Here is a 14419-nt window from a genome sequence, read left to right as displayed (position 1 = left end):
TTCCGCCCCCTTCATTCTTCCTCTTGAGGATTTTTTATGTGCTCATCAAATCTAATCATCCAATCATCCATCCATTCCTCCACCCATCCACTGATCCATCTATCTAGCCTTCCATCCATCCTTCTATCCATCATCCACTTCTATCCATCCATCCCCATTCATCCATCCATCCATCTGTCCATCCCTCCCTCCCCCATCCATTGATTCATCCATTTATCTGTCCATCCATCCATCCACCCATCCATTGATCCATCCATCCTTTTATCCATCCATCCTTTTATCCATCCATCCATCCATCTATCCATCCATCCACCCATCTATTCATCCATCCCCACCCACCCATCCATTGATCCATCCATCCCTCCATCCCTCCCCCAGCCATTGATTCATCCATTCATCTGTCCATCCATCCACCCATCCATTGATCCATCCATCCTTTTATCCATCCATCCATCTATCCATTCACCTATCTATCCATCCATCCCCACCCACCCATCCATTGATCCATCCATCCCTCCATCCCTCCCCCATCCATTGATTTATCCATTCATCTGTCCATCCATCCATCCACCCATCCATTGATCCATCCATCCTTCTATCCACCCATCCATCCATCCATCCACCCATCTATCCATCTATCCCCACCTAGCCATCCATTGATCCATCCATCCATCCTTCCATCCATCCATCTATCCATCCATCCATCCATCCATCCATTCATCCATCCATCCATCCATTCACCCACTCAACCATTCATCCATCCAGTCATTCAGCTACCATGGAGGACCAGTCTTTCTTGGTCCTTTCATACATTGTATTTCAAATAATTGTCATACTAACCATAGACAATATTAGTACCCTCCTTTTCCACATGACATACTGGAAGCTCAGAGAAGCTTAAGTGACTTACCCAAGTTCATGCAGCTCTCAAGTGGCGGATGTCAGGATTCCTCGTTTCAGATTTCTTGCTCTGTACATATATATGGTTGTGTCTTTTCTGAAATGAAAATTGTCACTGTTTAAATTATGCTTATAAAGTGCAACTTTAAAAAATATCAGTAAGAGCAATCTTTATAAATGATGGTTTAAAAACTTATTATGTAGTCATGCTCTTAATTTATATCTCAGGGGATTCCTTCTATCAATTTTATTGTACTTGTTGAATAAAAAGAACTGGTTTTTCCTTTTCAAACAGAGAATTTGGGAAGATGTAATGAATAGTGGAAATAATCACAACAGCACTATTCATACCTTGGGTGTCAGGAATCATGATATCAAAACTAAGATATTTCCATTTTAAATGTCCACTTCAGGGGTAAAAGAACGAGTTGAAGTATTCATCACTAGCTTAAAATGTTATAATATTTTGGAGCCCCTGGGTGGCTCAGTCAGTTGAGTGTCTGACTCTTGATCTCAGCCCAGCTCTTGATCTCAAGGTTGTGAGTTCAAGCCCCATGTTGGGCTCTATGCTGGGCGTGGGGCTACTTAAAAAACAAAAAACAGGGGCGCCTGGGTGGCTCAGTCGTTAAGCATCTGCCTTCAGCTCAGGTCATGATCGCAGGGTCCTGGAATCGAGCCCCGCATTGGGCTCCCTGCTCCGTGGGAGGCCTGCTTCTCCCTCTCCCTCTCCCCCTGCCTGTGTTCCCTCTCTCGCTGTGTCTCTCTCTGTCAAATAAATAAATAAAATCTTTAAAAACAAACAAACAAACAAAAAACAAAAACAAAAAACAAAGACAAACCTTATAGTATTTGGTTACTACCTATTCGGTTAGACAGGTCAGTTGAGTAAACCTTTGATTGAAACCAATTAGCACACAGCAATGTTGGTCCCCCACCTTTAGGGATCAAGTGTTTGAGTGAAAACAAGGTGCTTTAATATATCAAAAGCAGTAAGGTCAACACTGCTGTGTAGGCGCAGGGAAAAAAAATTCAGTAGCAATATATAAAGCTAATTTCATAGGAAAAGACCTAATTCTGTTCCCAATCCTGTAAGGTGTTCATGATTTTCTACACTGAAGATCAGATGCATTTCTTTCTATTACTATTTGCAGGTGCCTTTTCATGAATTAGTGCTCTTATTGATGACTTAGTTTGAATATGTGAAGGTCATGCTTTCCTTTCTTTCCAATTACCGAAACGAACACGGTATCTTGAAATTTCTTACAAGGCGAGGACTGCTAAGGACAGCGATGAGAAAAATTACTCTCGAATTTACTGCCCAAACTCAGTTGTGGCATGAAAAATGTATCTACATCACCCATTGGAAAGTGAGGCATCATGAATATATAGATGCGTGTCACCATTAGCCTGGGCATCCTGTATTGTAAGTAATTTTTTTTTCTTCTAATTGTGACAGCACCGTTTTGCTTGAACCTCTATCAAGAAATTCTGCAGTCTCCAAACGGCGCTTTGGTGTGGTCTTTCCTAAAACCTATATTACACGGAAAAATACTGTACACACCAAATACCCCAGAGATTAATGAGGTCATTCAAAAGGTAAGTCTGGGGGCGCCTGGGTGGCTCAGTTGGTGAAGCGTCTGAGTCTTCGTTTGACTCAGGTTATGATCTCAGGGTTGTGATATCGAGCCCCATGTCGGGCTCCACGCTCAGTGGGCAGTCTGCTTGAGATTCTTTCTCCCTCTCCCTCTCTAAAATAAATAAATAATTTTTTTTTTTTTAAAAGGTAAGTCTGAATGAATGAGGATCTTATCGACCATACAAACAGAGCATCAGGAAGGGGTCTTTAAAGATGCGCAGCATTCTATAGATTGGAATGCATAAAGTTTTCGTGTGTTGATGATGGTTCATCTTGGCCTCTTCTGGCTCCTTGTTCCCCGGGTCGCTGTCCTAGAGGACACGTTGGGGCAGGAGGTATTATTTGGAGCAGCCCATGCCGTGAGGATAATTAGACAGAAAGGCAGGCTGTTCCCTGTGGTCCCAGGAAAGGGTGGAGGACAAAGGCTAGCTGGTTTTGCTTGGTGCATCTGGAGGTTAAGGACGAGTCAGACCAGACATGTTTGTAGGCGCCACCGGGGCCTGGTGAGTGACGTTTCCAGGTCGATTGTGAGGCTTTGTCAGCCTCACTCTGTGGAGGAGGAGCTCAAGGTGGTGGCGAAATCAGCTTCCCTGGGAGCAATCCAGACATCACGGGGTTCTGCTTGGTTTCCCTTCTGGACCTTGGGTAACGTCCCGCCCATGCCCTGTCGGACTTGCGATTCTTCCTATTTGTGCTTTCTTTTGAAAGGATGGTGCTGTATTTTGTGTTTTGTTTTCGTGTCTGGCGGTGGCTTGTAGGGGAGCCTGCAGGCTCCTTTTGGGGGCTTCACAGAGGACAGACATGCGGATGATCTGATCCGACTGTCCCACCCAGAAGAGGAGACACCAAGTTCTCCCGATGATCCGCTTTCAAGCTTCAAATGGTACTAACTTGAAAGCGGAAAAGTTCACGCTAGCATGTGGTCGTGTGAGCGGTGGTGTTAGTTTTGGTCCATCTGGCTTTTGCACACCCCTGGGGTCGTCCTGACAAGCAAAAGAATAATTTAGATGTAAGATGAGGGACTCGTTCAGTGTGAGAGGTGAGCTGTTCCTCCTGCACAGAGAGGCATCTGGGGGGCAGGGCTTGCGGGCCTCCATCAGCTGGGGGAGGCTGTAGGCTGGCCAGGACAGAGCTGTGGGGAGGGCTCGAGCCCCGTGCTGCCTGAGAATGAGGAAGATTCTAGAAAAACCAGAGATTTCTCCGATTCTAGCTCATCCCATTTCAGATTTCGGTAGACCCTAACAGGAGCTAGTATCTTTTTCACTCATTCGATGCGCCTCACGACCTGGCTTGTGGATATCCTGGTTTTGTACTGATAACACTAACTTTATTTTGGTGGTTGGCCCTGGCTACTTAGTTTTATGAAACTTGGATCCAGTCATTAGACCCTTGGTCTAAAGTCCCAAGTGGCTGGGAGACCCTGGAAGCATTGCCACTTGTGTTAAATGAAGCAACAGACTCTGTGGGGTGCAGGGCCCGATGTTGCAAATTACTTAGTACTCAGTTTCATTCTCTGCATTACTCGCTATTAGGTGGAACCACCTAAAATGGCCATGTGTGTAGGAAAAAATGTAATTTCAGGGGGTTCAACCTCTGACACTGAGGGTGTCACCAACAAGCATGGTGGTGGTAAGAACAGGCGTGCACGCCGGCAAGGCTGGGTGTCGCCCTCCCTGTCCCGACTGTCCGTGTGAGCCTGGGCTTATTGCTGTCCCTCTGGAGCTCTTCCTCGATCAGCAAAAGGGAGGCATGAGGGAGATCCAGGATTTCCTGTGGGAGATCGATCTTCATGGGGATACACCGCAGTCCCTGGGGGTCCTTCCCATGCCCTTGCCTGCCTGGGCTCCCCGGGGGATGCTCCCTTCCACTGAGCACGTCCCGGACCCCGATGAAATGATGGCTACAAATTCTCGGGAGTACCCAGCTCGTACTAAAGGGCATTTAGGCAGGAATCCATGGTCTTTCCACGTTATTATTCGAGAGGCCCCAATCCATCAGTATTCTCTTTTAATTTTGTGGGTCAGAATTGTGTTTGGTCTTGGCCCCAGGCTGATGCCAAAATAAAGAGCAGTGTGGAGACAGCATGTGAGCTTTAAGAGAGGTTACAAAAGTAAACAGAACAGATAAAGGAATTGGAGGGGGTTTCCAAGAATCAGTGGCACGTCAGGAATGGCATCAGAAGTGGGGTGTCACACCCCAAATGTTGTCTGTCCCCCAGAAATGTTCTCCGACTGCTTGTGCTTGGTTTCCTTCTGTCACATGAGCTAAGATCGCTGTCTCGCAGTGCGTGCGGCCTGGAGGATTGGAAAAAGAATAAATATCAGAGATGATATTTAGAAAAGAGACAACTAATGTAGACCTGGACCTTCTCTACGAATGTGATCTCTGAAGGACGCCCCGCCCTCGTTCATGGGGGGCCTGGGGAGGGCGAACGTCACCTGAGGAAGGAGGCAGAGGTGGTGGGGGGCCGGGGATTCTCAGCTGGGGTGGGACCTGGCAATGTTGTCCCTGGAGGAGCTGGGGCAATGTCTGGAGGCATCTTTGGGGTCACAATTAGGGCGGTGGTGGGGGTGGGGGGCTATTGGCATCCCGTGGGTGGAGGCCGGGGATGCAGCCAAGCTCCCCGAAATGCACAGGACAGCCCCCACTGTCCGGGGGCAGGATGATCTGGTGCAGAATGTCACGGGTACTGAGGCAGAGAAGTGTGTCTAGAGGGGGTGGGAGCCCAAGGGGAGAGAGGGACAGAGGAGGGGTGCCCTGTCCAGCACCTGATGATGGTGCTGAGTGCGGAGGGGCTGTGGGCCGCGGGGAAGCCGAGAGCAGAGCGCACTTGGCCTTCACCACCCCCCTCCCCCGCGTGTCTCAGGACCGTGGTGTCCCGAGCAGAGGGGTCAGGCGGGGGGGCAGGCCTGAATTAGCCTCTCCCAGCATGGGGGCAAGGAAGCCAGACTTTCCTGATGTCTGTGTCCTGAGCCGAGGTTGGTGACCTGCCATGCATCTGCTCCTGCAAGGGGGAAGGGGGCCTTGGTGCTGGGGTGGTTCCAGCCCGGCCGCAGCAGGACGGCCTGGGCCGAGCGTCCGAGAGCAGGAGCTGAGAGGAGAAGTGTGTGTCTGTTGTCTCGACTGCCATCCCCACGGGGCCTAGCAGAGTGCCAGGAACACAGAGGGCAAATGGGTGTTGGATGAATCAAAGCATGGTGATTGTATGGCTCTTGTGCCCGGTTCAGTCAAAGGCATCTGTGTATTAAATACGCCAGGGACGGAATCAACTCTGCGCCAAGCTCTCTGCCCTCCCTGCGTCCCGTGGGTGCCCCGTCTATCACGGTGGCACTTGTGCTCGGGTCCCGATCCGCCGTCGTCTTGCCTGACTTAGCAGGGGTGAGCGTGATCAGGGAGCGCACCCTGCCACGGTCATCACTGTCCCCTAGCCACACTTGGCCAGGCCCCTGCCAGGACCATCTCATTGACCTCTCAAACAACTGTGGGAGGGAAGTACTATTATCCCCATTATACAGACAGGAAAATAAAGGCTTGGAGTGGATTCGAGACGTAGCTGGTAAGAGGTCCTGGGGGTTATGGATTTGGGAGGACATGATCCCGCACAGGACATTGCCACTTTCTTTTACCACTTGGACGTGGAAATGTGTGGGGCCATCGAGGACACTTGCAAACTCTGTCCTTCAGATTCTGCAGCCAGTTCTAGAATCGCATGGAAGGTAGGAGCCCAGGGAGGGCTGGTTTGCTAATGACTGCATGAAACATGGCGCTTGATTCTGCAAAACAGGCAGGAGACCCCCAGAGACCAGCCACAGGGCCGCTCCTCTGCGTCAGCTGGCCCTGGGCTCCCACAGGAGCTCTCCCCTGACCCTCGTGGTGCATGAACTCGCTCCCCGGGCAGGGTTGCACCTGACTCGTCTGTGTCATCTGCAGGGCCTGGCACAGCGTGCTGATGGGCGTTGCCCGTGAGGAGGTCTGCACGGAAGTTTGCAGATCTCCGTTTTCAGGGCCCATCAGAGGAGGAGAAGATACGGTTCATGGTGCTTTCATCATTAAAACGCTTTCCCTCAACATCGGAGCTAGTGTTCTTCCATGTCCCTGGGGTCCCCAGAGACCTCCTCTGTCAGAGGACCAAGAGCGTCTTTTTGACTGTGACAGCAGTTTGCCCTGAAGTCGCTGAAGCAGACACGAGGCCTGTCTGCCGGTGGGTCCCGCTCATCTGCGCCTGAGCAAGTTTCTGGAGCCCAAGGGCAGCCTGCAGCTGCTGGCGTGGCTGGCGTGGCTGGCGTGGCTGGTGTGGCTGGCGTGCGTGCCGGCCACTCTGGGACGGAGAGCCAGGCCCAGGGTTGCAGGTGTCCCAGGGGCATGGGCACCCTACACGGCAGGGCTCCGGGAGCCTGAGGGGGGGCGCCACCCCACCTGCTGACCGTGGCCACTCCATGGTCCTCGTGGGGATCCCCGCCTCAGATGCAGTGTGGGAGTCTTGGCCCCCTGCCTCGACCTCCCCAAAGCCCCGGGGTCAGCTCCTGTGGCTTCTCGCCGCTTTCAGCTCTGCAAGCCTCTAGTTTTTCTTCTGTTAAATATCAGGCTGGTGTTAAAGCTAGTTTCCGGTGTTTGACATGATCTTGACATCAGAAATTGCGTTATCTTTTCTCCTTAGTGTTTTTTTCATGGCGTGCGCATTTTTGCTGTTTTCTGAGCACGGTGTCCATCTGGTTAGTTTGCAGGGTGTCAGTCAGGGTCCAATCAGAAGGAACAGCAAGGAAGGTTTCATAGGAAAATTATGACCTTAGAGTAGCAGGGGGTTGGTTGGGGATGTGAGGGGAGCTATGAACAATGCAGCCTGTGGCTGGTGGGGGCACCGAGGGAAAGCAGGGACTGCCCTAGAAATGGCCTCCCCGCTGGGATCGGGGTCCGGACCCCACCGGGAGGAGCACAGCTGTGGCCAGCTGGATGTAGAGGTCCCCAGGAACCCACTGGTGGTGCCGGGATCTGCCCTGTGGGTGCAGGGGAAGCCTTCTGCGGGGCCGCTCTGCAGAGCTGGACCAAGGCCTGCCCGCCCGGGGAAGTCATCGTGGGGATGCAGCCCCCCTGGGAGGGGCGGGCTCTCATACATCTACTCTGCAGCAGAAGGAGGGATCTCGGGGACATTACCTGTTCTCATCTGGGCACTGCGGAGCATTCTGCTAGCTGGGAGCTCCCCTGTGCCTCATGCCTGCCAGGGGAGCGGGCCGAGGTCTGACTCATTTCCTTGTTGAGATTTTCTGCTCTGCAGTGTGTTTTGAGACAGTTCGTAATCCTTGTTGAAGCATTGGATGGCTGCTTTAAAATACTTGCCAAATCATTCCAACCTCTGGTGTATCTCAATAGGGACATCAGTTAATTGCCCTTCTTAATCAAGGTGTGGTTTTTGTGGTTCTTTGTGGGGTGGGTCCTCTTCTTTTTCTGTCTTTCTTCTATTTTTTTTAAAGTTTATTTACGTAATCTCTACACCCAGCATTGGGCTTGAACTCGCGACCCCAAAGATCAAGAGTCACATGCTTGTCAGACTGAGCCAGCCGGGTGCCCCTGAAGTAATTTCTTTTCACAATTTATTTTTATCAATCTCTTTCTGCTTTCCTCAGATTTGTTGTATTATTGTGCTATGTTGACTAATTTTCACTTTTTAATTAATAACGAATGTATTTGAGTCTGAATTTTGGTTCTATCCAGTATGTTGTTATAGCTAATGTCTGCATTATTTCCTAGATGAACATTTCCTAAATAATGTCCTATAACTCAGGAGTTATTTGTGATATTTAAAATTTTTTAACTTGCTGGGGCACCTGGGTGGCTCAGTTGGTTAAGTGTCTGCCTTCCGGTCAGGTCATGATCTCAGGGTCCTGGGATCGAGTCCCGCGTCGGGCTCCCTGCTCAGCGGGGAGTCTGCTTCTCCCTCTACTTCTGCCCCTCCCCCTGCTCGTGCGCGCTCTCTCTCTCAAATAAATAAATAAAATCTTTAAAAAGTAAAATAAAAAATTTAAACAGTGTTCACACCAACCTTGGCTAACAAATTCTAATTTCATAATACACACCTAAATGATTTCTATAATTTGGGATTTTACTGCGTATTCGTTTCAGTAAAATTTTCTTGAAAAATGAGGGTCTGTATGCATATATAAGATAAATTAGGATATTTGAATTAATTTAAATTGCAATAACTGGCTATACAAAAAGAGATATATGTTTATAAATATATAAAACACATTACATATGTAAATATACATATGTATTTGGGGTGTGTGTGTGTGTTCTGTATTTGTCGATTTAAGATTTTTAGATCTTCTCCTTTGGCTGCATCAGTAATACCACCCATGGTCTGCAAACGTGCATGCAGTCGGACTGCGTGGGTGGTGTTTACTGAGCATCTACTAGGGGCCAGGCCTGGCCTCGAGACATCAGAATATTCATTTATCTTAACATCACCACAGCCACCCCCACTTTTCTCGAAGCTTGAAGCTGACAGTTTAAATAATTTGGGTAAGACCATGCAGCAGATAAGAGGCAAAGCCAAGGTTTTAACCCAAAACACGGCGGTTTTCACGACCTGATTTTTCAAGTACTCTCCGCCTGGTCTTACGAAGGCTTAACGTCTCCTACTGTTCAATCTTATCAAATTCCTTCATTATTTCTAGTCCTTTTGACTTCATATATTTTGATGATATGTTGCCGAGTCCGTAAATTTTAATCATGGTAAATCATAAATTTTTTTTCCAGAATAAATCATGTTCTTTTTGTCACGAATTTTATTTTGGTGGCTGTTACCATTTCTAGCTTTTTTGGTTTTGCTTGATATTTAAATCTTTTGTTTTTAGTCCAGTGTAAAAATACAGCTGGCCTTTCATAGAGTTGTCTGTGCAATAGATCATAATCTTAAATTGGAAAAGAGCTTTTGGGGTGCCTGGGTGGCTCAGTCGGTTGAGCATCCGACTCTTGGATTCTGCTCAAGTCTTGATCTCAGGTCATGGGATTGAGCCCTGTGTCAGGCTCTGTGCTCTGTTTGAGATTCTCTGTTCTTCTGCACCTTCCCCTCTGTACACGTGCTCTCTCTCTCTTTCTCAAATAAATAAATGAATCTTTAAAATAAAAAAAAAGAAAAGCGTTTATTTTGTTCATAGCTACATTTTTAGCACCTACACCTGGACATGGCTTACAGACACTCAATAAATATAGATACTGGGGCACCTGGGTGGCTCAGTTGTTAAGCGGCTGCCTTCGGCTCAGGTCATGATCCCAGGGTCCTGGGATCGAGCCCCGCATCGGGCTCCCTGCTCAGCCGGGAGCCTGCTTCTCCCTCTCCCACTCCCCCTGCTTGTGTTCCCTCTCTAGCTGTCTCTCTCTCTGTGTCAAATAAATAAATAAAAATAAATAAAATCTTAAAAAAAATAAATATAGATACTTACTGAATAACTTAACTAACTGGGTCCGAAATCCTTTGAATTGGATGTTTGGACCTATTCAAAGTTATTGTTGCGAGTGGCAAGTTTAGAGTTCTTATTGTCATTCTCTGTTACAGTTTTAAAATTTACGTTTGTCCTTGTGGTTATCTTTTTTCCTTTTTTGCTGTTTTTCTCTCTCTTTTTTTTTTTTTTTTGAAGATTTTATTTTTAGGGACACCTGGGCGGGCTCAGTCGGTTAAGCGTCTGCCTTCAGCTCAGGTCGTGATTCCAGGGTCCTGGGATCGAGTCCCTGCATCAGGCTCCTTGCTCAGTGGGGAGCCTGCTTCTCCCTCTCCTGCTCCCCCTGCTTGTGCTCTCTCTCTTTCTCTCTCAAATAAATAAATCTTTAAAAAATAAGAAGATTTTATTTTTAAGTCATCTCTATACCCAACGTGGGGCTCGGACCTACGACGCCGAGGTCAAGAGTCGCATGCTTCACGCCAGGCGCCCTCCCTTCTGTGTTTCAATGTTGAGCTTACCCTCTTACAGTTAATGATGAGAGTCCTTCTTTCTCACTGAGGTGGGAGCTCCCATTTGCCTGCCTGCCTGCCTCCCTGCCCGCCCCTCGCCCCCTCTATCGCCGATGGAGTCTACAGTTCTATAGATTACTATCTCATTAACTGGTGTTATAATCATCAGCCACTGGGGCTTCTAATTTCAATTATAACCTTCCTACTATAACTTTATAATTTTCACAGTTATTTTCAAGAATTACCATGGGCATCTGGATTACACTTAAGACTTTGTTAGCTACTATTTAAAAATCAAATCTTGGGCCACCTGGCTGGCCCCGTCAGTGGAGCGTGTGACTCTTGATCTCGGGGTCATAAGTTCGAGCCCCACATTGGGTGCGGAGATGACTTAAAATAAATAAACTTTAAAATCAATTCTCTATTTGAATGGTTTCGTGACTCAGCACCATCTGGATCATATCAGAGATGTATCGTATTCTTATACTGAGTTAACTCTTACTCAGGTTGGGTTCCAGGAAATTTTTTAGGAGTGCTCTCAGGTAGCCTGCATTCTTTCTGCTTGGGTATCTGAATATGATCTGCACATAGGAATTCGTGGTTTATACTATTTGCCTCTCAGAGCTATAGATTGCTCTTCACCGTCCACTGACCTTTAATTTTGCAGAGAAGTTATCTGAAATTACATTAATTTTTTTTTTTCCTTCTTAAGAAGCTTCTTGTGAACTCTTGGGTGTGTATTCCAATTTCAATTGGAATTCCAGATTTTATGAGGTATGTTAGACATTAGTCTGCTTTTAATAATTTTGCCTGTTCTAAGAAAGGCTCTGAAATGTACAGACTCAGGGATGTTTGTGAGCAATAGTGAGTTTTCTTCCTTCTGTGATTCGTGACTCCGCTCTGGCCCCTTCCCTGGAATCCTCCTTGGGATTGGAATCCTCCTTGGCTTGGCTCTCCCGCGTCTTTCCTAGATTGGTTTTCCCTGGGTCTCGTGGCTGTCCTCTGGGGGCCAGGACGGCGTCACCAGTTGGTTCTGTGCGGAGATTTGTCCTGTTGCCATTTCTGGAACGCTGCCCATCTGCTGCCTGCTTGTTCTGGGATCAGTGGCCTGGAGGCCAGTCTTCAGCCCAGATTGCTCCCTCTGATCACCCCCTTCTCGACCCTCCTTGGCTCGTCGTGAAAATACCAGGCAGAGATTGTCTACATTTTCTCCTCTCTTTCATGAAATGGGTTCAGATGAAGACCTTTCTCTCTCTTGATTCGTACGTTGGCCTCGTCCCTTGACCAGAAGGATCGTGGCGCAATCCCTAGACCTAGAAGATCGTGCTTAGCCAGTGTGGGTGAACAATGGCAAGGGTGTGAGTGCAAAAGGGCCAGGTTCACGCGAAGGCAGAGGGAGAGTGTGGATTTGGAAGAAGCCCTTCCGCACTGCTTCATGCGTCCGGCAGCCCAGTGGAAGGAGGAGAGGCTCTGGGCCGGGCTGGGGGGCCACGGTTCGAGAGCATCCAGCCGTGTCCCGGGAGGACCTCCTGCTCTGTCTTTGGGCTGGCAGCAAACCACGACTGCGGGGAGCATCCTCTCTCTTCTGTGGTGGTTGCTTTTCAGCTCCTGCGCTGGCGTGACCTGGGCCATGAAGAGGGTCTCCTGGTGACCCCAGGGATGTGTGGTTGGCCTCTCAGACCCTCCTTACTCAGCCCTGTCTTTTTGGCACGTAGATCATTGTCAGGATTAAAAATACAGTAACGTTGCCATGGACGCTTTCATGGATATCGTTTTATATTTCACTTAAATCATTTCTGAGCATGGAGTCCTTTTATCTTTAGAGAAAAGGCACAGGCTTTTTTGTGTGCCTGGGTCAGGGACTAGGAATATGTTTATGAAACCAAATTGTTTTACAAAAATCTGGCGCTCATTTGCTCACTAGCAACAATAAATGATAAAATACAGGTAGTTGTCCTCTGTCTTCAGTAGTGTTGGGTATCGTAGAACAAATGCATGGATATTACCTGAGAATATATATATATTTTAATTTATTTGACAGAGAGAGTGAGCAAGAGAGAGAATGAGCAGGTGGGAGGGGCAGAGGCAGAGAGAGAAGCAGGCTCTCCGCAGAGCAGAGAGCCCGATGCGGGGCTCGATCCCAGGACCCTGGGATCATGACCTGAGCCGAAGACAGATGCTTCACGACTGAGCCACCCAGGCGCTCCCCGAGAGCATATTTTTGAGGAAGAAATGTGGGCAAACATGATTTTATGTAGCAGGTGTGTGCTGGGGACATCTGCTGTTCCCCACAGTGAGCTCAGTCCTGGGGCCACCGTGGTGGACAGGTGGACGGCACTTGCAGGGAGAGTCTGCGAGAGTAGTCTTGGGACTCACCTCAGAGACGAGGACGCTGGAGCCGGTCACCTGGCCTGGGGAGGCGTCGGCGGCCTGCCGGTGACTTTGGCGGCTCTTTGCTGTGGTGGCCAGTCGTGTATATTAGGCTTCTCTCCCTCTCGTCCCTGCACGGCCCCTAAGAACCCTCCCGATCTGGCGTAGCAGACCTGGAGATAAACCCACGTATGCTTCGTTTTGCAGGCAAATTACACTTTCCATTTCGTGCACAAGCTAAAGACTTTAACAGAAACACTGCTGAAAACGTCTGGCATTTTTCAGAACAGTGGGAGTGGCCAGATGCTCAGCCAACTGCAGGTGAGTGGTGGCTGTCTTCACATCGAGGGCGAGGGTTGGGGGGGCACCTGCGAGGGCGTGCCTCGAAATCAGAGCGGCCCCTTAGGGGGCCCCACGGTGCCCCTCGGGTGTGGCTGTCAGCTGACTAATAATACTGACCTAGAGTTGAATGTGTGGGGCAGTTTTGTGAGTGGTCAAGGGCTTGGTTCGTGCCAGATGTCAGTATTATGAGCACGATGAATAATTTAATAGTATTTGCCTGTTCTTTAAATTCCACAAATGGAGGGACGCCTGGGTGGCTCAGTCGGTTAAGCATCTGCCTTCGGCTCAGGTCGTGATCTCAGGGTCCTGGGATCGAGTCCTGCATCGGGCTCCCTGCTAAGTGGGGAATCTGCTTCTCCCTCTCCCACTGCCCCTCCCCCTGTTTGTGCTCTCTCTGTCAAATAAAATCTTAAAAAAAAATAAATTCCATAAATGGAGGCACAATTCTGTACCTTAATGCTCTTTTGAGTGGTTTGCGTACTTTTCAACTGTGGGTCTGTTTAAAGGGCCAGTTATCACTCCCTGACATTCTGTATTGACCATCTAATATATTCCAAAATCCTGGGGGCTGTGTTTTAAGATGGCCAATTCCTGCAGAGCCCGACAGCCATGAACTTCAGAACTTTACAGGAGGTAGGCCACATAATAACCTGGGGCCATTTGTGTAACTGGAAGTCCCCTGAAGTCTGATAGCATTAGAAATCACGCCCGCCTTTTTATTCTTGTTTGGCCTATTTTTTTATGCACCAGACAAGTAGTTCAAGGCGATTCATTGCAAGGACTCGGGAGCCAGCCTGGCTGGCTTTGATTCCTAGTCTAGCCCGGCAGTGGGGTGAACAAACTGTCCCAGAGCTGCAGTTTCCCCCGGGGAGTCCTGTGCCGGGGGTCCCGTGGCTCCTGACAGTGGGCCTGGCGGGGTGCTGGTGGCCCTGGGCATTAAACCCAGGTGGTTTCAGAGCCCAGCGGTAGCTGGCGGTCCTGTCCTGGTGTTGGAAGGTCTGCGACGCCGGGTCTCAGGGCGGCCCCCACTGTGTTAGCATGAGGACGATCATCATATTCTTCTTGAACTTGTTTGCTTGCGGGTTGATTTGTTACGGGATCAGCAGGCTTTTTCTCTATGGGCCAGATTGGAGATAGCTTAGGCTTTGAGAAAGTCTCTGCTGTGATTAGGAATAATTACATGCAACATCATGAACAACAAATGGAGAGTCTCCAAAGTCGTGTGA

The 14419-nt window shown here is 48.8% G+C and overlaps 1 protein-coding gene across 1 annotated transcript in view; it reads left to right on the top strand.

Annotated features, from left to right (window-relative positions):
* The first annotated feature begins 2242 nt into the window (after positions 1-2242).
* Positions 2243-14419, top strand: part of LOC102737067 (ATP-binding cassette sub-family A member 13) — an 83048-nt gene continuing 70871 nt past the window's right edge. Inside the window, exons 1-3 of the mRNA XM_081799718.1 lie at positions 2243-2267; positions 2357-2496; positions 13059-13172. Coding sequence (XP_081655844.1) covers positions 2243-2267; positions 2357-2496; positions 13059-13172 — 279 coding nt within the window. The remainder of the gene's footprint in view (positions 2268-2356; positions 2497-13058; positions 13173-14419) is intronic.

The sequence above is a fragment of the Leptonychotes weddellii genome, chromosome 12 (assembly GCF_054177405.1).
Source record: "Leptonychotes weddellii isolate Sample4059 chromosome 12, ASM5417740v2, whole genome shotgun sequence".
In the NCBI taxonomy this organism is placed as follows: domain Eukaryota; kingdom Metazoa; phylum Chordata; class Mammalia; order Carnivora; family Phocidae; genus Leptonychotes; species Leptonychotes weddellii.
The sequence above is the reverse complement of the archived record's forward strand: the minus strand, read 5'-3'. Positions and strand labels throughout refer to the sequence as shown.